Source organism: Ostrea edulis, chromosome 4, assembly GCF_947568905.1.
Source record: "Ostrea edulis chromosome 4, xbOstEdul1.1, whole genome shotgun sequence".
Classification (NCBI taxonomy): domain Eukaryota; kingdom Metazoa; phylum Mollusca; class Bivalvia; order Ostreida; family Ostreidae; genus Ostrea; species Ostrea edulis.
Window position 1 is genome coordinate 88,713,801 of NC_079167.1, and position 24,703 is coordinate 88,738,503.

At 33.0% G+C, this 24,703-nt stretch overlaps 2 protein-coding genes across 2 annotated transcripts; both read left to right on the forward strand.

Moving 5' to 3' along the window:
- Positions 1 to 2,476: 2,476 nt before the first annotated feature.
- LOC130054423 (collagen alpha-1(XIII) chain-like) lies at positions 2,477 to 15,115 on the forward strand. Its single transcript, XM_056164182.1, has 11 exons — positions 2,477 to 3,845; positions 5,046 to 5,096; positions 5,227 to 5,259; positions 6,022 to 6,057; positions 9,596 to 9,640; positions 10,134 to 10,196; positions 11,595 to 11,666; positions 11,776 to 11,820; positions 12,266 to 12,349; positions 12,817 to 12,934; positions 13,981 to 15,115. The coding sequence occupies exons 5-10, from the start codon at positions 9,629 to 9,631 to the stop codon at positions 12,886 to 12,888; spliced, it is 348 nt and encodes a 115-aa protein (XP_056020157.1). The 5' UTR covers positions 2,477 to 3,845; positions 5,046 to 5,096; positions 5,227 to 5,259; positions 6,022 to 6,057; positions 9,596 to 9,628; the 3' UTR covers positions 12,889 to 12,934; positions 13,981 to 15,115.
- A 5,237-nt stretch (positions 15,116 to 20,352) lies between these two features.
- LOC130046556 (uncharacterized) lies at positions 20,353 to 24,150 on the forward strand. Its single transcript, XM_056164181.1, has 4 exons — positions 20,353 to 20,382; positions 20,835 to 20,912; positions 21,000 to 21,305; positions 23,733 to 24,150. Exons 2-4 carry the CDS (start codon positions 20,846 to 20,848, stop codon positions 24,122 to 24,124), a joined length of 765 nt encoding a protein of 254 aa, XP_056020156.1. The 5' UTR covers positions 20,353 to 20,382; positions 20,835 to 20,845; the 3' UTR covers positions 24,125 to 24,150.
- Positions 24,151 to 24,703: the final 553 nt, after the last annotated feature.

The window sequence follows — 24,703 nt, forward strand, 5'->3', positions numbered from 1 at the left end:
ACATATAAGTAAAACTTTTTACTCACCAACCGGAAGGAAACTTACGAATGATATTGGAAGCTATAAATCATGCAAATTGAAGATGGCGAATGAATAGATTAGTTACGTGGCAGCCGCTGTGAAGACGCTCATACAACGTAATTTGTGACGTAATTTGTGACATTGTGACGTTTCATCCACTGAAACCGCTCATACAACGTAATTTGTGTTATTGTGACGTTTCACCCGCTGAAACCACGGTACGATGGCCTATTATATCAATAATAAGCAAAACAGAAGGTTAAGTTAATGAATGCATTGAATATTGAATAAGCATAAATTATCAATGGAATTATAAGGACATGTAAATAATTAAGATTTTAATAGTAAAGTAATTTAACATAATGATATTTAGATTGGAAAAAAAAAATTTTTTTTAATGGAATTATAAGGACATGTAAATAATTAAGATTTTAATAGTAAAGTAATTTAACATAATGATATTTAGATTGGAAAAAAAATATTTATATTTAATTTAATAATAATTTTAAGATGTAAATAATATGTATAAATAACAGTAACTCAACTCGTTTAAAAGTACTGTCAAGAGTGTAGAGTAACTGTCGCTATTCGATGGACCACCCTGGAAGTAATGCTTTGTTTGTTTGATATTCTGTATATTAATGTGAGGTGATAATTTAATTGTTGTATTCGTTACTGTATATTAATGTGAGATGATAATTTAATTGTTGTGAATTGTTGTATTCGTTACTGTATGTTAATGTGAGGTGATAATTTAATTGTTGTATTCGTTACTGTTTGTTAATGTGAGATGATAATTTAATTGTTGTATTCGTTACTGTATGTTAATGTGAGATGATAATTTAATTGTTGTATTCGTTACTGTATGTTAATGTGAGGTGATAATTTAATTGTTGTATTCGTTACTGTATATTAATGTGAGGTGATAATTTAATTGTTGTATTCGTTACTGTCTATTAATGTGAGGTGATAATTTAACTGTTGTATTCGTTGCTGTATATTAATGTGAGGTGATAATTTAATTGTTTTATTCGTTACTGTATATTAATGTGAGGTGATAATTTAATTGTTGTATTCGTTACTGTATATTACTGTGAGATGATAATTTAATTGTTGTATTCGTTACTGTATGTTAATGTGAGATGATAATTTAATTGTTGTATTCGTTGCTGTATATTAATGTGAGGTGATAATTTAATTGTTGTAAACTGTTTTATTCGTTACTATATATTAATGTGAGGTGATAATTTAATTGTTGTATTCGTTACTGTCTATTAATGTGAGGTGATAATTTAACTGTTGTATTCGTTGCTGTATATTAATGTGAGGTGATAATTTAATTGTTGTATTCGTTACTGTATGTTAATGTGAGATGATAATTTAATTGTTGTATTCGTTACTGTATGTTAATGTGAGATGATAATTTAATTGTTGTATTCGTTACTGTATGTTAATGTGAGGTGATAATTTAATTGTTGTATTCGTTACTGTATATTAATGTGAGGTGATAATTTAATTGTTGTATTCGTTACTGTCTATTAATGTGAGGTGATAATTTAACTGTTGTATTCGTTGCTGTATATTAATGTGAGGTGATAATTTAATTGTTTTATTCGTTACTGTATATTAATGTGAGGTGATAATTTAATTGTTGTATTCGTTACTGTATATTACTGTGAGATGATAATTTAATTGTTGTATTCGTTACTGTATATTAATGTGAGGTGATAATTTAATTGTTGTATTCGTTACTGTATATTACTGTGAGATGATAATTTAATTGTTGTATTCGTTACTGTATGTTAATGTGAGATGATAATTTAATTGTTGTATTCGTTGCTGTATATTAATGTGAGGTGATAATTTAATTGTTGTAAACTGTTTTATTCGTTACTATATATTAATGTGAGGTGATAATTTAATTCTTGTATTCGTTACTGTCTATTAATGTGAGGTGATAATTTAACTGTTGTATTCGTTGCTGTATATTAATGTGAGGTGATAATTTAATTGTTGTGAATTGTTGTATTCGTTACTGTATGTTAATGTGAGGTGATAATTTAATTGTTGCATTCGTTACTGTATATTAATGTAAGGTGATAATTTAATTGTTGTATTCGTTACTGTATATTAATGTGAGGTGATAAACCTCAAACTTTTAATTCTAATTTAAATTTTAAAGTTTAATAAAGATATCAATACTATGGTATTCCTTGAATAAAACGATACAAAAACTTTATTAGATATGCAAACAAAAAACTACAGTTGCGGAGATGTAAATAAAGATAGTTTCAAAATACAGTCTATTTTTTAAACACTTTCTTCCGAATTTATCCAGCAATTCTGGGACCTGTGCATATCAACCACCCTTCAGTGTATTTACATATGATCTAGCACAATGAATTTAGTCTGATGAGTCCTTATCTACAGTCAATGAACTTAATTTCAAAACTTACCGACGGCATTATTCTGAGGAAGACTCGCACAGGGCATTCATTATCAAGTAAGGTCAACTGAAGAAAATTAATCAAGAATGAACTCGAAATTTCGACCTATTCCTTTCAATTGGGGGTGATATCAAATAGTTTACGCGTTGCATAAGTTTTTATATATCGCCATTAATACATGTAGACATATTAACCATGATAGTTTGGGGAAAAAATCTACTGATTATTAGTGCGTATGAACACGATTTTTGAAAAAAATATTTTTAATTGAAAATATAACTCGTTTAATATTCACAGCCGAAATTTTGACCCTTTAATGTAAGAATAAAAGCAATATTTTGGCCTTAAATCTGTATTACGTAAGCAAAGATTCGAGTCTCTTTTATGTTTCCAAACAAACCAGTGAAATATAAAGCATCTTAATTTTGCATAGTCGCATATTTTAAGTTTTAGATAACACATTTTACCCAAAGAAAGCTTGAAATGTGAAAGATATAGTAAAGTTAGATCGATATCCATTTCTTTTGAAAATTTCGTAAACAGTAACATACTGCAATCTTTATCTACAAAACAAATAATAAAATCTCTAAAATAAACTTTTGTGATAATGAAAAACCTTTAAAAATTCTTTGTGAAATCTCTCGACAGTAGATTTTGATCATTTAAAGTGAAAAACAAAATGTTGGGGAAATCGTGAATCAGTCCCTTTAAGGGTATCTATGTCTCCAAGCAATTAATATTAAAATCGAAATTTTTTCAATCAATTTCTGAAATATTGCAATCTAATACTAGAAACTACATATTTAACATAACTAGTAAACTACAGATTTAATATAAATAGTAAACAACAGATTTAATATGAATAGTAAACTACATATTTAATACTACTTATAAAGTACAGAATTAGTCATTTGGAATACTACATTTTGAAAGCTCGAACCTCAATGGATAAAAATAAATAAAACAGTATGATGTGAAAGATGAATTGACGAGCACACTAAGATTATCCAATGAATTATTTACTCACGTTTCGTATGGAAAATATTCACGCTAAGTTCGGATTTCATAGTTCTGAAACTCAAATGGGTTTAAAACACGTACCAAGAACATCAACAACTACGCCTGTTTCTATTGTCATAAGTGTTCATGTTTGATAATCCAATTTGAAATCACATAATTATATGCTAGTTTTTCTTTCTTTTCTTTTCTTTAATTACCCATTTCTAATGTCTTTGTATTTCAGTTGTTAAACAAAATCAAAGTATCATGATCATTATTTATTTTTAGGGTGAGAAAGGCGAAAAGGGAGACCAGGGTCCTCTGGGACCCTCAGGACAGGATGGACAAATAGGTCCCCCCGGACTTCCGGGCCCACCGGTAGGACGCCATTGTTATTGTAACATGTTTTCTTTATTGTTTAGAGTACATTATAAAGAAGTAGGTCAGGTAACACATTCGTAAACGGCCTTTTTGTATCAACGTTTGTGCAAATACACTTGTAGAAGAGTAGACGATTTGAAAAGATTCTCATAATCATAAACTAGTACACGATTTGAAAAAGAAGAGACCACACTCTACTTCGGTGCAACCTAGGGGTTAGGACTTTTCCTTTGCAATTTGGAGGTTCCGGGTTCGATTCTCGCGCCGCGTCACACCTAAGACGTATAACGTATTGAGCAGTGACTGTTCTTTTCGCCAAGCACCCGGTATTAGAAATGAAAGTAACGGGTCTTTCGGATGTATGGGCTTAAACAGAGGTCCCTTGTCACAGTAGGCGTTAGCACGACGAATAACACTTCCTGTTACGGACCTACGTTAATGTTATACGTGGGTCAAAATTTGTGGTATTTCACTTACAGCTGTTGCCATCTCTACCTAGGTGAAAATTTGTCGACTGGGTCATAAAACAACATATATTCCCGGTACGACTGGGTCGTGGAACAACAAACACACACACACACACACACACACACACACACACACACACACACACACACACACACACACACACACACACACACACACATATATATATATATATCTATACCCTGTACGACTGGATCGTAACACAACATATTTACCCAGTACGACTGTAAAACAACATATTTACCCGGTACGACTGGTCATAAAACAACATTTTTCATAAAACAACATATTTCATAAAACAACATATTTACCCGGTACGACTGGTCGTAAAACAACATATTTACCCGGTACGACTGGTCATAAAACAACAAATTTACCCGGTACGACTTTGAGTTGGTGTCATAGAGAAAAACTTGATAAGAATTTTTGAAACTTTGTCCAAACAAACAGAATATAAATGTATTCGTAAAGACAAACTGAGATGTGAGAAAAGAAGTTAGAGAAGCGATTGTCCTTTATTGATTTAGAATACTCATAACAATTTATAAAGTGGAAACAGTTTTAAACCACAACAATTAGTTGTCATGTTGTAAATTTAATATTTACTGCCACCCTACACGGTAAAATTTAGAATTAACAAATGACAGTAAAGCGAATTCACCAGTTCTGAATCAGTAGAAAACAGTACTGGAAATATGATTTGTATTGTAGGGGGACACAAACTTTATAAACAGCTCAGAGCTGAAAGGAGTTAGTCGAGTGGTGAGTAGTCTTTTTGTTTGGGAATCATCTTGTGAAATAAATGATGTACTTTTTGCTACGTCTACTTCGTGTCCATCACGTTTGTTTCTTTATATGTTTGTTATCTTGTTTTATTGTTTACTAATTTTAGATACCTGGACCCCCAGGACCCCCTGGACCCCAGGTAATGGTCATTATAAAACGATTCTTTTTCCGTTTCCCACATACTCGAGGTTTTTCCTAAATATTTGTAGGTAATGATAGGTAATGATGAGAAATGTTATACAATATATATATATATATATATATATATATATATATATATATATATATATATAATCACAGTAGCCCCCCCCCCTTCCTTGTTAATTTCAGCATTTTCTGACTCCATGTTTTACGAACATCTCTGTCTATATGTTGATATTACAACAGGACTTCTCTCTGAAGAATATGTTTATTTGACAATAATAATTATTCATAATAGCATCACGAACTAAACAAATAATGTTGACGTCACAATGCCGAACCAATCAACTGTGTAGAAAATACTCATGGCTATTCCATCTTGACCGACAAACACGGGGAGTTAAATGGTAAAAACACAGAACGGTGTGCTATTTAATCTGTTGCCACACCGTTGTCACGAATATTTAACACAGTGGGCATCAAATGATAATGAAATAAGTAAACAGTCAATATTTGAATGATATTGACATATTCATAGATACCTTTGTAAACTATTTTGACCTTTCTACAACATTGCGTATTTCATATCTACCTTTACATATCTCTACCTCTCTACAATATTGTGCATTTTTATATTTATATGTCTACAACTTCATAGCTTAACCTTTTGCAAAATTGTCTAGTTCATATCTACTATGTTGTCCATTTTATACATCTACTTGTGTTCCTTTCTTCAACACTGTCCGTTGTATACCTTTAGGGTCCGCAAGGTGTCCAAGGACGGCCAGGAATAAAGGTAAGCATAACAAACACCAGATGTGTATTTCTTAACCATAACTACACGTGGAACGAATTATTCCTGTATTCCTGTCAAACCTGCGCAGTGTATCAATGAAGTTTGGCTGACGTGACTTTTCGTTTGATTTACAGGGTCAGAAAGGTCCCACAGGTCCCAAAGGTGAAACGGTTGGTGGTATTCGTAACATGTTCACTATAACTAATGTGAAACGGTTGGTGGTATTCGTAACATGTTCACTATAACTAATGTGAAACGGTTGGTGGTATTCGTAACATGTTCACTATAACTAATGTGAAACGGTTGGTGGTATTCGTAACATGTTCACTATAACTAATGTGAAACGGTTGGTGGTATTCGTAACATGTTCACTATAACTAATGCGATCTTCTTCTGACTCTTGCTAGCTGCGATGATACAGTCCTCCCGATTTTTGACATTCTGGCATTCTTGTATTGTTCCAGAGGATGCAATTCCAAAAGGTCTTTCTCATGGTACAGATGTGACTGTGATTCACAACCACAACCTGTTTGTTATTACGTTTTTGAAATCCGCAAATGTATATACATGTTTACATCACTTACTATTAGATAATTTTTGTAGTTTGTGCATAAAACTCAAAACACTTCAAAATATAGATAATTCATATTTTTGGTCATTTTCTCCGTATGTATATCACTGGTATTAAACTGATGATAGTAACGATCGTTACTATCATCCCAAGATGGCGGAAGGAAATTCCGGAAAGACCACGTTTACTTATTATATCTATTTGTATTGTTTATTTGCGAATGATATGTAGGTAAGAAATATCATACACTAGCAACAATTACGATCAGGTGTTATATGATTTTTTATACGGCTCATATGAACAGAAAATTCGTCGTTGAAAAAACAGGGAGGGTGATAGTAACGGAAATGAATGATGATAGTAGCGTAAGAACTTTCGTATAAAAAATCAAATAACAGTGATATTGGCCTTATTTGGAGAACAAGCCAGAATTCAGGAGGATATGTAAGTGCTACATTTGATTATGCTTTTGATTTGCAATGCAATAGTGGTGAAATTTAAAGATATAATTCATAAAGGGCATTTAAATCACATGATAAATCAAAACCATTTATTATCCTCTTGCAATTCATTGTGAGTGGAGATATAGTAATGGTCCCGTTTGCTTGTGGGTGAGTGTGTGTATAGTGTGGGTAAGTGGGTGTAACACTGAGTTTGGTCATTATGATACCTGATTAGAAATGTTTTTAGAGACTTTACAGGCCACATTTTTGCTCCATTGATTTCATATGTCGCATGTAGCTATGTTATCGAGAGAGGAATAACCCTATTGATTGTGGGTCCAAAGTCACTACGGGACTTCTTAGAAAAAAGGTTGACACTTTACAGACCACATGTTTGCTCCATTGATGAAAAGTGAAGATAACGAACAGTGATCAACCTCATAACTCCTATAAGCAATACAAAATAGATAGTTGGGCAAACACGGACCCCTGGACACACCAGAGGTGGGATCAAGTGCCTAGGAGGAGTAAGCATCCCCTGTTGACCGGTCACACCCGCCGTGAGCCCTATATCCTGATCAGGTAAACGGAGTTGTCCGTAGTCAAAATCAGTGTGCCAAGAACGGTCTAACAATCGGTATGAAACACGCCAGACAGCATTTGACCCAATGATAGGTTGTATTGGCAAACTACATCGTTATAACGACCATAGAATATACGAAATGCTGACTTTAAATGAGACTGTTGGAACCCCTGCACCATCAACTTGTTTGTCAGTAGCTTGGCTCGATTTAAAAACTGACCATACGCAGAACAAGCTCTTGCGTATCGAATCAGTTGAGATATATCAGCACCATATGTAGGTGATAATGGAATATTGTTACATAAATATGGGAAGTTGACGATGGAGAGACTGAAATCATCCCGTTTGTCATACAGTTGAGTTGTCAGTTTGCCGTTAATGTCTAATTTCATATGTCACACATGTTTTCCCGACTATATTTTGTATTGCTTATATGAGTTATGAGATTGGTCACTGTTCGTTATCATCACCTTTCGTGTAGCTATGTTATTAAGAATCCTACTGATTTTAGGGTCCAATGGTCAAGTTACACTTCATAGCGTGTAAACACTCATTGCGAGGGATATGCCCCACCTTGCGGAACTCTTGCTTGTTGAATATGTTTGTTTTAATCAGCGCATTTAGTTTTTGAGCGTAATCCTCGGCACATCACGCCCAAAAGATTTCAGCTGAAGATGTAGAAAAGTGGAAAATTATGTTGATTTGGTAAAAAATTGTGGTCTATTAAATATTAATAATGATTCCTCCTTATGTAGGTTTTAATATCCTAACTGAAAACATGTTTTGGTTCCCTAAAGTTGCTAGGTTGTATTTTACCAAAGAAAACACTTTTGAGAATTGTTGCCCTTCCCCAGATTGTCAAAATGTTAAAAATCGGGAAATTGTTTCATTCTTGCTTGTAAAATTAGCATTAGTAATTTCTGAAGTTACTAATATTTTTATTTGTAAGAAATATGTCATACTTATTGTCGTCATTTCTATGTAGTTTGGAGTTTGTCAAATTTGTTGTAACGACATGGTACAGCTGTAATAATCAAAATGAATGATTTTGTAACAAAATTAATTAAATCCGCTTTTACACCAATTCAGTTGTATATTGTGTATAGGAATTAAGAATAAATGAATAAATCTGAAATGAGTCAATATCCGGTTTGGCTAAGGATGGGTGATAGGGCGTTTATCTTTTGTGTCTGGTATCACTAGTAACATTAAAGTTTTAGCAATGCATCTTCACACAAAGCTGAATGATCTCGTTTTAGGTCAGGTGCTAGATCGCATTTACAGTCAGATATAACGGAGAGCCCAGACAGTACCTTAATTCAAATAATGTGTTTAACTTGAATTATTATCAATAATTGATATCGGAGACAACCATAGGTCAAGGTTACAAGCACACATGTATACACCAAATCACTTTTTATTGAATATTTTAAAAAAATGAATTTAGAATAAAATTCAGAAGTATCGTGATGCAATTTTTGAGAGCGAAAGAAGCATTGAATGTCAAAGTCATTTAGTAAGAAATTATAAATTTTATTTCTCCTTAACAATTGAACTAAAACATTCTATCTTTGCATTGAATGAAGCAATTTGAAGTTGTTTGAAGGTCAAAGGACTTACATAATATGTAGGAATTCATATTTTTACAACGTATTTTTTCCTTGATGTTGCATACTATTCATGTCTTCACAAAAATAATCCATAAGATCTCTATCAAAAAGGTCAAGATCACACAATATATTCTTGCTAAAAAACCTCTATCCCTTAGCGCAATGATAAAACTTATACGTATATGGTTATGATAAGGAAAGTTTTTATGCAAGGGAAATTATTTTCTACAGTAATGAGTACTGAAACTTGTCATAGTATATGGAATGCCTCAGTTTGACTGCTATGGAAATTTGCAATTCTGTCCTAATTGTCAATCATTGTTTACTGCAGGGTGAAAAAGGGAACGATGGACATATTGGACCTATGGGATTACCTGTGAGTTCAAATTTTTCTTAATGGTCTGTATTTGAACAGTCTATTTGATCAACTTTGTTGATGCTTCGATAAATGTACATGAAACAAATTACGAGTATCTTAATGATACCTAGTATTTATCTTTGTCATTTTAAGGGCTGGTAAATGTTGTTCGAGCTTGTTCGGATAGATATTTTGCTTAAGACCTACAGGGGTTTAGTCTTTTGAATGGCTAGAAATGTTGGATGTCGTAGAACCTTAGCTACAAAAGGCAAATGTTGAATGTGTAGGAATGATAATTTTGCAAATATTTGTAATTGGATATGAATGTGTTTCTGTTAATACTAATTGTATAAACCTTTTGTGTAGTTGCTATTTGATGAAACTTGGCAATATGTCGGGTTTTAGTTGTAAAGATTTAATGTTTGTATATGCGTAATAGCTCGGTGATGTTGGAGATATAGAGCTATGTCGTTTAGTTTGCAGTGTTAGATTTCAAGTGTAATTAATTTAGGGGCGTTTTGGGCCGCCAGGTGAAAAAGGTGAAATCGGAGATGCAGGTGTTCCAGGGCCGATGGTAAGTTAGTAGAATTTATTCTAAATACAGTCATCCCTTTGTATACTAGCCCTCGATTTTCTGTTGATCTTTAGTTCAGTGAAAACGACGCGGTATAATAAGGGAAAACTGTTACTAGACATTTTGGAACCAACCTGCATGGGGTGATGAAAATGTTTAGCACTATTATTTATGGAACTCTAAATGCACCTCATCTGTAATTTACTGGCGATGGTTTGTGCACCTCAATAGAATGAATACTTTTAAAGTTAATCCATTTTTCATCTTAAAAAGCAAGTTTCTTTGGTAAAAATACTTACAGAAGTAATGATTCTATGTAGAATTTTAGAGCAGGAAAATTGACATGACAAAATATAGAAAAAACTCTGAAGATAAGTACTATAACATGATACATGATGTATATTGTTTGAGGTGAGTAGTCTACCAATATATTGAACTGCGAATGCATGATACATGTTTTGCATGATTTTCTTTTATTTTCCAGGTTCTTCAATGTCAATGTTGGGCGTCTCTTGTAGACCTTTTGCAACTTTCAACAGAATTGTAGCCTAATTATACCCTTATATTCATTAGCTTTACTAATATCTATTTAATTAAGCATAGCTTCATCAATGCAGATATCAAGAAAAGAGACAGTGAAAATTGAAAATAATTAGCGATGTGTTTTTATATGATAAGTTGTAGTATATGTATAGAACATACTGATCCATTTGATGAAATGTTTCAACATATTTTCATTTTTGATATTTATACCCTAATGCTCGAGTGTCACAAAAATTGGTTTGTAGTATATGTACTTTGAGATGAAGTTTATATAACCTGCGCTCTTTTACTACAAAAGACATATTTAAAAAAATCTTTATTTCTTGATAAACGTACAATGTACAATATTTTAGACATTTTCTGTCAATTATTATTATGAGAAAGTGCTCAATGAAAAGTCATTACCCACATTTCTTTGAAATCTTATATATATGTGTAGACTTTTAAATGGATAAATCTTGTGTTTTCTTAATGAGGTCAGTGTGATCTATATCCAACACGTCACATCTTCACAATTTATCGATTAGAAGCCAGGAATTATCGTGGTATTGTTGCAAATCCAGGAGCTGCAATTGTTACATATCAATATTGCTTTAGAAATACCATATGTTATGTACATACTAGAACTTCTAAAATTACATATGAAATTCCATTCTAAGGAATATTCTGTATAAGTCGTGCTACTTTTGATTTCACGTAATGTGTTGTACACTGGGTACACTTTGTTTTTGATATGGTATGCAATCTTTAATTATTAAAGTAGATCCAGTAAAGACAATCAAATCATTAGATCAAACATTGACTGCGTGATTTAGCAATGCGTATCATATTATATTTACAAACATTATGTTCTAGGGACCGCCAGGTCCACCCGGGCCGATAAACACAGTGAGTGGGGGTGCATGCACATGTCAGAAAGGAGAAAAGGTAAGAACGACAACTCTGTATGAACGTGTTCGATTGTTTATCCCGTTGCTGTGTATATATCCCGTACTTGATGCATTGTACATATCCTGTGGTGCATTCTATTGTTTAGGGGGATAGGGGAAGAAGGGGGAGGCGTGGAACAAAAGGCTTGCAGGTAATCTTCTTGTAGATTTCTCTATTCAAGGTATATAAACAAGTGCATCGGTGACTTTGATTTAAATGTGAAAACAATGACAAACTCTTTGCAATTACTTTTTTGTTTATTTAATGATAGGCTACATATAAATTGTAAATTTTATATGACTGAATATGATTGATAAAATGTCATTGAAATTTGAATAATCCCGCAAGACTAATTGATCATTAGGCTGTGTACGTTCAGTGTAATAAAAGTGAAATAAAGGTAATATTGATACACATGACTTGGTGTCAGTGAGGCCCACCATCATATCCTGTGCAGCATTAATTGTTGTGATTCTGATAGTGTTGTTCATTGTTTGGTATTGTCATTGTCCGTGTGTCTGTTTGTAATGTAGTGTCCAGAGTGTTGTAACTTATCGTTCAAAACTTGCTAATTGAACGTGGTTTTGCCTGGTCAGGGAATGCCCGGACTAGACGCCCCTTGTCCCGTGGGTGATAATGGCCTTCCGTTGCCCGGATGTGGTATTCAGTATTACATGAAGGTAAATGGCATGAGCAGAAGTACATTTTCCATGCATGACACCACCCCTAAACTTATTTACCTTGTTTGATATGGTTTCTTTTTTTCCCATGTCGTCTATATCTTTCTGCATGGTTGGTGTTATATTGAATAGTACGTGTTATCAGCATTTCATATAGATACACAAGTAGTACAACCTGATAAGACAGGGTTCACGGAACATTTACTGTAAATTTCTAATTATACGCGAGAAATTTATTATCTTCGCGAGAAGCATCACTCGCGAAATAAAGTTATTCATTCTTATATTTACAGTGCTAAAAACTCTTGATCAACATAACACTCGTGAATTTCTGTTCTCGCGATTTGACGTGTACGAGTCATTTCGCGATTTAAGTATTCGCGTAAAATAAGGAATTTACAGTATTAGAAATCTTGTGGTGTTGACACTACCGATGTTGTTTTAAATTATCTTTGTTTTACCTACAGGGGACCCCGGGCTGCCCCGTGGGTCCAGATGGGAGAGCACGCTGTGATAACAGTGGAAATTCCAGAGGCTAGTGGGATCTTTTGTGGCATTTCACACATTGGGATTCATAGAAAAACGGTGAGTACATGTATATCATTTGTTTTCTTGATAGGAAGAAAATAGGTTAAAAATTACATTGTTGGCCTGAAATATATCTTTTATAACATTGTAGTTCATGCCCTCATGCATTTCAAAACTGAATTTTTTTTTTATATTTCCATTTTAATTCCTTTTCTATACGAATTCCTAGCAGTTAAGATAGAAGTACTATATTTTCAAAGATTCATACAAACATAGTTCACAACTGCATCGCATTCTTGAGGAAATGGCTATCGTTACCACTGGTAAAGCTATCGAAGGCAAAAAGTTGGAAATTTAAATATATTTGTTTATACTTCTAAAGAATGGGACAATCTTTAAAGCGACATCACGGGCGTACGACGTCGGGCTCGTGATTGTGATAAATAGTTATAATGTATCAATACTTTTAAAAATTTTAACTACACGTGCAGCATAGTTTGTGAAAGCTAATAGACTTATGGTGGGCGACACTAAAGTTGAAGGGAAGTTGCACGATATTCATGCCCGATTTCATTTGATAACATTCGTCGTATATTTCATCATAATCAGTCGGACTATAGATCTATCAAGTCTGTAAAAGTTGATAGGAATTTGCTTGATTTACCCGTTTATACCGGTTATTTTTTGTATTGGCGTATAAAACAGCTTCGAAAACGTTTTACAATCTATGAAATATCATCGTTATGATTTCCTTCTTTAAAATTATTTTTCGAGATTTTTTAATTAGTTGTACATAGTGCTTTTGCTTACATAAAAAGTATACCTCATGATCTTCGCGTTTGGAGTGCATTACTATTTAGCAATGCAACTTCATATCAATTATATTCATGACCGGTGAATGACCTTTTTTTTTAGGTCAGATTCAAGGTCACATATACACTTAGTTGCAATGTAGTATCCAGGCAGTAACTTGATTCAAAGGATGTGTTAACTTGAGGTATTACTAACATTGAAGATGACATGTATTATATCCCATACTTAACACATTGTTTTCATAATTTTGTTTTCTTTTCTAGATTAATTTTGTTTCTTTTCTTTCAAAGCGTTCATCTTATCCAACGTAATCTTCGTGCCTATATTGACAAAAGAACTCAACAAATGTGCTGATGCCTGAAATTGGCAGTTTGTGGACGACTGCAATCAGAGACGTCCGTTCTTCATCTTCACCTTGCTCATTTCACATCCTGTACTTCACTGTGTGGCATTATCCATATTTCATTATTTGTTGTACTTCAAATGTTTGCATATCGCATTAACAAAACTCCTGATGTATATATATATTTTTACTTCTAAATATTATTCATTTAAAAAGGTGAAAAATGAGCTGTAATGTATATTTGAAAGATACCTTTATTTTTCAGTTTTCCATTTAGTATAATAGTTGTAGTATTGTATATTGCATACTTAGAATAGAAATAATGAATAGTCCTTATTTTACATGTATAATATGTATATGTATATACATAGTTGTGGGCGTGTCTTCACTGCTAGAAAAATGCAGATCTACTGACAGATGCTCTGGATAAAGTTAAATATATTCATGCTTTTAGATTTCAAACGTGTCATTGGTATTGCAGTGAAGGGTTTCACAGTTATCGTTTGATAGTGAATGGTCCTTTTGTATAAACTTGATCAAAAGTATTCAATGGTGAAGGATAAGTGAATTTGTAAAATAATGGTCTTAAAAGTCAAAAAGCACAAAATGTTTTACGCTATGTAAAAATCTTCAGAAATTTACAGTACTTTTATATGTAGTTATTTCGGATTTCAAACATTTCGGTTGAGCATCACTGAAGAGACATTATTTGTCGAAATGCGCATCTGGTGCATCAAAATTGGTACCGTATATGTTTTACATGTAGGATAAGATCATCTATACAATGGGAAAAAATGATAATGTGTAGTAAATTAGCAATTATTTCATGAAATGGCGTAAAATTTATATAAAGAAAATTGATGCATATAGTGTACAATGCTGACGATTATCAAGTTACACCTGTTAAATATGGTAAGTTTATACCTTATGTATGTATAGTAAAGATTGAATAATATACAGTTTCAGAACTGCTGAATGCAGTGTAATGGTAGAATTAACTATATTTATTTTTAAAAATCAACATTTGTAATTCAAATTAATAAATATATCTGTCTATCTGTAATAAAGGTATAAACATTGAATAATGATGTTTTTCATGAGATATTTACATTTTGTTACAACCCTTTGAAACTCCAGCGTGTTAAATTCCCAATCAGCACGTAAATGTTTTACTTTTGTGCAAATCAGCAACTTGTCATAACCGCAGTAAGGGAGAACTTTGGAAAGTAACATGGGATGATCTGGCTGTGTGTTTCAATTTTTGCAGGCGTGCTAGTAGGGGGTCCATTAAATATTATTCAGATTCCAGTCGTGATAAGGGGGGATCCGTTAAATATTATCCAGAACGACAAATTAAATAAAAACAGTGGCAAACAAGTGATAAAGTGAAAGGAAAATACCAGGGTGTTCTACGTCACACATGAGATTTCTTAACACTACGAAAGGAAAAAAAAGAAGGGTTTATTATACCATGATTATTTTCCTGGTCTTCTAGTACCCGTGGTCATTGATAAAGGGTATCAATGAGACTTTTATATGGGTATTAATAAGACTTTTATGTAAATCAGAATTTCACAAGAAAATCAAGTATATATATATATATATATATATATATATATATATATATATATATATACCTTTATTCATATATTGTATTGAACAAAAAATATACTGTACTTGAGTAAACGTGATATTCCATCGGCCAGCCTCCACAAACCTACGAAAGAGTATACATTAAACTTTCCATTCACGAGATTACATTGTTCACTAGTTGGTACATACATGGATGTTACAGCACGTGTGTTCTTCACGTGATTCATCAGTGTAATATGAGCAGGCCAGGACAAACAGGCGATTGATTACACTGTAGGAGGGAGAACAGCTGACGGTTGACGGAGAGTAAGCGTGGTACAGACGAGTGTGACCTTAGATAGTCATCTTCACTCAGACGGAGGGCCTCCGTAGCCGAGTGGTTAGAGCATCGCGCTCAAAATGACACGGCCTCTCACCTCTTTTTGAATCCCGCTCGTGCCGGTAAGTGAGAAAGTTTCCCGGTAAGTGAGAAAGTTTCCCAGTTTACATTCGGAAGGTCGGTGGTCTCTTCCCAGGTACATTGTATCTGGGAACCAATCTGACTAAAGTACAGACCTATATTATTATATATATAGTAATATAGGTCTGTACTTTAGTCAGATTGTCTGGGAACTCTCATCCAACAATAAAAAAGGCATACTATAAAACCTGGCCCCATTGGCCTGGCCTGGTCCCAATTTTGGCCTCTAATTATGGTCCATCCCAAATTTTGGCCTGGCCTCAAAAGTTGGCCTGGCCTCAAATTTGGCCTCTAAAAATTTTTTTGGCCTCAACCAAAATTTTTTTTTAAATTTAAAATTTCGATTGAATACATTGATTTATTATTGGTGTTAGTTTTTCAAAGTCATAGCAGATAAATGATGTTACTGTTGTATTTTAAAATAATCATAAACTACCACCAATCTGATTGATTTTATCGAATATCTATTGATTAGTTTATTGATCAAATCATTTTCTTTTCCTTTCATATCTGTATGTACTTGTATACACCAAAAATGTATACACAACCAATGAAACGATTGGGATAGTGATTTTTTTCCCCAGAATTATGATTGATTTCATTGATTTATTATTGATGTTATTTTTTTTTTAATTGTTGAACATGAACTATATGTTTCTGTTATTTTGTTAATGTGCACATTAAAATAATCATGAACTACCACCAATCTGATTGATTTTATTGAATATCTATTGATCAGTTTATTGATTAAATAATTTTTTCCCTTCCTAACATATATACTAGTACACACTAAAAAATGTATACGGAACTAATGAAATGATTGGCTTATTGATTTTTTTTCTGAATTATGATTGATTTCATTGTTTATTATTAGTTTTGATTTTTCAAAATTATTGAATATAAATGATATGTTTGTGTTGTTTTGTAAATATGCACATTGAAAACTCATTTTACTAATGATCCATTTCACTTATTGATAATGAATATAAAAAACAAATTCACACTAGCGTAATGATGAATCATCACACTTCACACACTGCAATGTAGTGTACCACCATCACTCTCATTGATAAGAACAATGAGTCTGATATCTAGGTATAAAAATACTACCATAAATCATACAGATTTGAAACTACAACTTTGATGAATTAAGGATGTTCATATCTGTTTCAACTATTTGAAATAAACATGTAACACTAGTGCTGTAATGGGATGTCAGATTATTTACAACATATTAATTTAACACAGAGTTCTACAGCATGGGTCTTGACAGGAATTCAAGGTTGAGGTTAATCTATGATATACGGGTTTGAAATGTCACACAGCTCTGCACAGAACGTTTATTTTCAATCATTATCAGAATGAAAGATGATTTTGATGACAGTCTAAAAACGTTAAGAAGTAAAGCACAAAAATTAAAGCTGCACTTTGTGAATTTGTAGATGCATAAACCTTTGTTCTCCATTATAAAACAATATTATGAGCATTACATGTATCTGATATTTGCTTAGATATAGCTGCTGCAGTGGTTAGATAGAGGTACAAACGATTTTTTTTTTGTGGTTAACTAATGCAAGTTTTGATATAAAATAAGAAGAGGACCGGTGGACAGATTTAATGCAATAATTGTAATTAGTTCTGTTTTACTGTTGCTTTATCACAAAACTAGAAAAAAATCACAATTTTGAAAATTCATACAGACAATTTTGTATACCTTATTTAGTTTAGGCACTATCATAAAATGAGTTATTAATTAAAATTTTCTGTTGTATCAAACACACCCTATTTGCAAATGTTGGACTGCTCCATTGTTTCTGTATAATGGAATTTCCAACTTCAGCAAATGTTTTCATCACCATCCTTTAATATGGTGATTGATATTCCCTTTATCCTGACAGGACAGACCTTCATAGCATGGGAACTTGTCATTTTTGCAATGAGTATTGACACTTAATCATGAAATCAAGAAAGAACTATTTATAATACATCATATTCGTTTTAATCTACATGTACATTGTTCATTCTACGTAAAGTATAGATAAATGAACATTAAAATACAAATCTAAAACCCTTAGTTTACTGGCTATTATCATTATGCTAGCAAACATTTCACTGTGTTTATTTTGTTTTTTTAAAAATGTCATTTATCATGCTTTGGAAATTAAACAAGTAACACTAAATGCGTGCTATCTGCACATTGAAAACATTAAGACCACATGCTCTGTTCGGAATGTGCCCTGCTCTTAAAATCAAATTCATTATAATGACAACACTTTTATAATATGTAAATTGATATCAAATTGAATTCTATTGAATACAAAACATATCAATCATTTCATCAGTATACTTTTTGGTGTTCTAGTACATAAGTTAGGAAGGGGAAAGCAAATAATTTTGTCAATAAACTAATCAATAGATTATCAATAAAATCAATCAGATTCGTAGTATTTCATCTTTATTCTAATGGACATTTATCATTTTATTTCTACAACTTTGAAAAACTAAAACCAATAATGAATCAATCATAATTCTGAAAAAAATCAATATGCCAATTGCTTCATTAGTTGTGCAATCTCTTTTGGTGTGTACTAGTACATAAAGATATGAAGGGAAAAAAATGATTTATTCAATAAACTGATCAATAGATATTCAATAACATTAATCAGATTGGTGGTAGTTCATGATTATTTTAAACTGCACATTTACAAAACAACAGAAACATATTTATTCGCTACGACTTTGAAAAACTAAATCCAATAATAAACCAATGAATTCAATCAAAATTTTGAAGTAACAATTTTTTTTGGTTGAGGACAAAAACAAATTTAGAGACCAAATTTGAGGCCAGGCCAACTTTTGAGGCCAGGCCAAAATTTGGGATGAAGGATAATTAGAGGCCAAAATTGGAGTAGGCCAATTTTGAGACCAGGCCAGGCCAATGGGGTCAGGCCAGGTTTTATAGTATGCCAAAAAAAACCAAAAACCAACCAAACAACAACTGGGCGCTAACAGATAACTGAAAAAGTGTTGAGTGTGTTAGAAAACATCAATCAATCAATCATTCAATCACTCAGACGGGGAGTTCCAACATCTAGATTGGCATGAAATAACCTTTTCTGGAAAACTTTAAATTCACGATTTATTCGAGAGGAAAAAAACCCCTTACATAGAGCCATCACCTGCTGTAGGTTAAGTGTAACAATATTTGACCCATTTCATGAAAACGCCTACCCAGACACGGAAAATCCGAAAGACCCATATCTTGTGTAGGTAGCTGATATAGGCCTCTTGGCGACGGAACAGTCATTGCATATCTTAAACACCTTGGGGCCGTGGTAGAGCATCAAACTCGGGTCTCCCAGGTACAAACCTATTGGTTATCGCAACCAATACCTCGAAAGTAATTTGCTGGAGAGAATTGTAAAAGTGGATTAGGTTAGTTTTGAGAATTTATAACGGTGGTAAGTGATAAATTCAAATTAGTTAACAGTTAATCTATTTTCCAAAATTATGAAATTGAGATGTAGTTTGTCTTAAGGCCTATATATGTTATATAGAATACTGAAATGAGTATTAATGATAATGAATTGTCAGAGGGGATTATATGCTTACACTTCCATTCCTTTCTCCGAATTAGAAACTAGGCTTTTTTACATCAAAGACAACTGTTTCTTCAATAAAATTGGAACTCATTCAAAATAACGACTTTGTTAAATACCACACCGATTCTGCGCAAACGTACTCTGAAGCTGATAGAGAAAAGTTGCTGGAGTTCCTAACTGAAAATATCTACGTAGTCCTTGTTGATTGGATCATTAAGCAATCTTTAGGAATTTCCATGGGCACGAATTGTGCTCCTTATTAGCCAACAGCCTATTCCGAATGCATATTTTTCTAACTTAATTTTATTCACGGTTTCTTGGGAGTGATTTAAAGGAATAACTCTTGAAAAAAACAAATCAAAGAAATTCGGTAAATCTAATTTGAAAATGATACACTCCTTTGTCGTATTCTTGGCATAAAAAATATCCCTTATCACCCAAGCTATATTCCCAAAACGAATGAAAAAATCACGTACACTTGATTTTAAGCAATGGAATAATTTTGAAGCGACATGACAGCATGCGATTCGAAAATTAGTAACACAACACTCATGTGATGCAAGAAAGCAACATGGTGCATACAGTCACGCAAATACTATAACATGAATATATATATATATATATATATATATATATATATATATATAGGGTTTATAGATGTATGCGTCATTGTAAACTATTCTGCTGGTACAAGGTAATACTATATTTAGAGAATGTTGAAGCACTATTTATGATAATTCATCAAATAATTTGTCTGAGAAATGATGTGATCTTTATCTTTAGATTGTCTTTTGAAATCTGCACTACTACATGTTTTGATATTTCCCTTGTACATTTTATAGAGAGTAACCATGATTTTACTATGCAATAAGAGCTGGCTATTTGCTTACATAACTCAATGATTGTGACGTCATAACTTTTTACATAGGCCTAAAGGATACATAAGTGCTTATATATAATTTGAAAAAATCTAAAGAAAATACACAGAATATCGGTAAAGATGGCTGTCCTCGCTCGTTACGCAGAGACAGAACTCGCAAGTTCGATTCTCTTTAGCATACAACGACCTTTGGGTGGACATATTTTCCTATATTCAGGACATAATCTTTAAGTATCATTTTATATTTCTTATATATCATTTTGTAGAAGAAAAACAGATGGAATATTTCACTCGTGTACGTATATTACTTGTGTTATCATTGGTCGCAGAGACATGTGCATCAGGTAAGTCACATGCTTATTTCTTGCATAGATATTCAATTTCAAAGAAAGGTACAACGCTGGTATCAAAAATATATCTTACCACTTCAGCAGATCAGTCGTATGCCCTCTGTGGTGGTCAAAAGGGTTTTATACGTTGTCTGAAAGGAACCAAAATTCAGATTCTAACCGCCAGTTACGGACGAACAGATCCCATGCTGTGTCCCGATGGTAAAACAGATACACGAACGTGTCATTCAAAAACATCGGAACTGAAGGTCAAATGGAACTGTAATGGGTACAGGACATGTCATCTTCAGGCCACTGACCAGAACTTCGGGGATCCGTGTCCTAAGTATTCCAAATATCTGGAGGTCAAGTATCGTTGCGTGAAGACCCCAAATCCACATCCTGCAGGTATGACGTAAATAAAGAACAATCATTTATATACCTAAATCCACATTCTGCAGGTATGACGTAAATAAACAACAATCATAACTTCTCGATGAAAAGGAATTAAATTTTGAAATCATTGTACTTGCAATGTTTTGATAGTGTTTTGATCACGTATATTTGCATGTTTAGGTTGGGTTTTTTTTTTGTGGTCCTGATTACTGCCAATCTATGATTAATGTTCGACCTGCTAGAAAGGGTTTTATTGAACAGAAAGTGCTGTCACCACCCTGAATATGGAAATGAGATTTATAAATCCAGTGTCATACATTTGGGGATTACTCGGATAAAGGGCTTTCTTCGACACTTAAAAGATAATTATGTTAATTTACCACATTGGTAACAGGAAAGGAGAAAATGTAATGTAACAGACCTGTCAGTTCGAATTGTTGGTCTACGGCTCCAGATAATACAGAAAGGGAGAAAATGTAGCGGACAACTCTCCCTCTTCTGAAGTTAGTCTCTGACAAATATCGTACACACGTCTATGGCAAGTCAAACGTTGAAATATTTGATCTTTTCCATTTGTATTGTATCATTTTCATTTATAATTTTTCATCTGTATATCTCCATATGAGTGAAAGATTCTCGAGAGGTACGTTAAACAATATTCAGTCAATCATTTGTATATTTTTCATTTGTATTGTATAATGTTTAGGTCACCTGAGTCACCTTAGTGACCTATTTATATCCGTATTCTCCGTCGTTGTGCGTAGTTCGTCTTGAGTTAACATTTGAAGATTATCAGCTTCTTCTCTTAAACTACTCGGTCAATTTCAACCAAATTTAGTAGGATCTGTAGGGAAAGGGAAACTTAAATTGTGAAATTCATGATCCCAAGCCCCAGGGACCATGGATTTTGGGTAAAACTGTAAAATGAATACAATCTTTAAAATTCATCTTCTTTACCTCTGAGCATCTAGCAGACAAACTGAGTACATGGTTATAATAAGTAAAAGTGTCTCTACCAAAATTGGGAAATTCTAGGTCCCAAGCTAAGGTGTTGTGATGTTAGAATGGAGCCAATATGAAAATGTATTAAATCTTAGAAAATCTTCTTTGCTCCCATATATAAATTTGACAAAAATTAAATGCATGATTATGATGTCCTTCAATCTCTCTACTTAAATTGCTAAATTCATGGTTCCTGGGTCCGGGGTTCATGCCCCTAGGCAGGGCAAATATGGCCACATCATAAAAATTCATTTCTTCTTCTCTACTTTTACAGTCATGGGAGATGAATTAAATGCATGGTTATGATGTCTGTAATGTTTTCTTCAATTGTGAAATTCATGAATCAGGGTTTTGGGAGGAGTTGGGGGTGTCGAAAGGATTTATAAGTATCAAACTTCCATTTCTTCTTCTGTAAATGAATAGAAATTGTGTGTATATTTTAAAATATCATAAACATGTAGACAAAGGATTTCATATTGAGACTTAAATGCAAATACGCCCGTGGGCCTCTTGTTCATTTGTGTTGTATATTTTCATTTTTTTTTCTCCATTTTTTTCGTATCATTGGGACTATCTATTTTGATTTATTGTGAAGGATTTCATCGGTTAAGCTTTAGCCTTTGTCGTGTTGAAAACGAGAGAGATGTTCCGGATGCTTAACGAGATAAACTGGTCGTTTATTTCCATCCAGGACTAGTCAAACACGAGATTAGTTCAGCAGAATCTAAATGTAGGGAAAAAGTAGTTAAGAAAAAGATAGAGATCCGTGACTTGAAAATCGAACCATGGTTTAAACCAGTGAAATCCTCTTTAACAAACCAAAATATACAATACAAATAGAAATCAAAAATTTATATTTTGTATTGCTTATAGGAGTTATGAGATTGATCACTGTTCGTTATCTTCACCTTGCATACAATACAAATTAATACTAAACAATACCAATGAAAAGTACACAATATGAAGGGAAATATTACAACACAAATAGAAAATACAAATGATGTTTTCATAATACAAATGAAAAATTATACGACACAAATGAAAAGTTATAGAATGCTAATGAAAATTTATACAATACAAATGAAAAGTTATATAAAACAAATGAAAAAGGTCCAATATTGCAATGTTTTACATGCAATACATATCTTCACAAGCATTGAGCATTGTGATTTAGTCGTCGTTCAAGTAAGAGGTTTTTTTACTGGAGATTTTAGCGATCTTTTCTACTTCCTTTTTTGTATTCGGATGTTTGATAATTATAGCACGTGAAAAACAATGGAAGTGACAAGGAATGCACGTGAAATCTGAAAAGGTATAAACATTTATACCTAATCGGAATGCAGAAGTACTAGTGCATGTATACAAAGTGAATAGCTGTCCAAATCTGCTGAAGCAAATGTAAAATGTATTCTAAAAATTTAAATTATACATTTGCAGAGAAAACGATCATCGCCTTTAATGCGTACACCACCAAACATTTGCACCTAAATGAAAATTCTCCTACCAATGTTGTTTATGATGGTATCCATCTCAACAGAGGAATGGCCTACGATCGTCATAGTGGAATCTTCACAGCGCCCTCTGATGGACTGTATATTTTTACATGGACAAGTTTGGTGCTACCTAAAAAAATCTTTGACACAAATATTCTTGTCAATGGATTTCATAAAGGCTACTCAAATTGTAACAATCGTCATAATCCAGGGCTTGAAAACTGTGCCAATACTGTACCACTGATTCTCAAAACTGGTGACAAGGTCAACATCCGTACAACCACTGCAAACAATTTGCATGAAATTTGGTCGAGTTTCAAGGGATGGAAAGTGTAAAATATATAATAAAGCGTATTTTAAAGAAGAGATGTTTGTAATACATATATGCCCCCCCCCAATGGTACAAAATTGAAAAGGGTTATACACATGCATCATTTAATTGATAGTAGTATCACCAATTCAAAATATTGAACAGAGAATATCTTCCTATATCAAGAGTGGATTGACCATGTGACCTAAAAATCAATAGGGGTAATTTACTCCTTATGCCGTACCAGTGTACCAATTCGCCGTTAATCAAGCAAATGATTCTTAAAATATAGGAGGCAATATATTACTATGTCCAGTTTGACCCTTGACCTTTAACAAAGTGACCTGAAAATCAATAGGGGTCATCTGCTCCTGAAGATGTACCAAGTTTGATGTCTGTCAAGCAAAGGGTTCTCAAGATATTGATCGGACAATATATTCCTATCTCTAGTTTGACTCTTGGCCTTTGATGATGTGACCTCAAAATCAAGAGGGATCATCTTGTCCTAAAGATATACCAGTGTACCAAGTTTGATGTTTATCAAGCAAAGGGTTCTCAAGATATTCAGCAGAGAGTATATTCGTATGTCCAGTTTGACCCTTGAC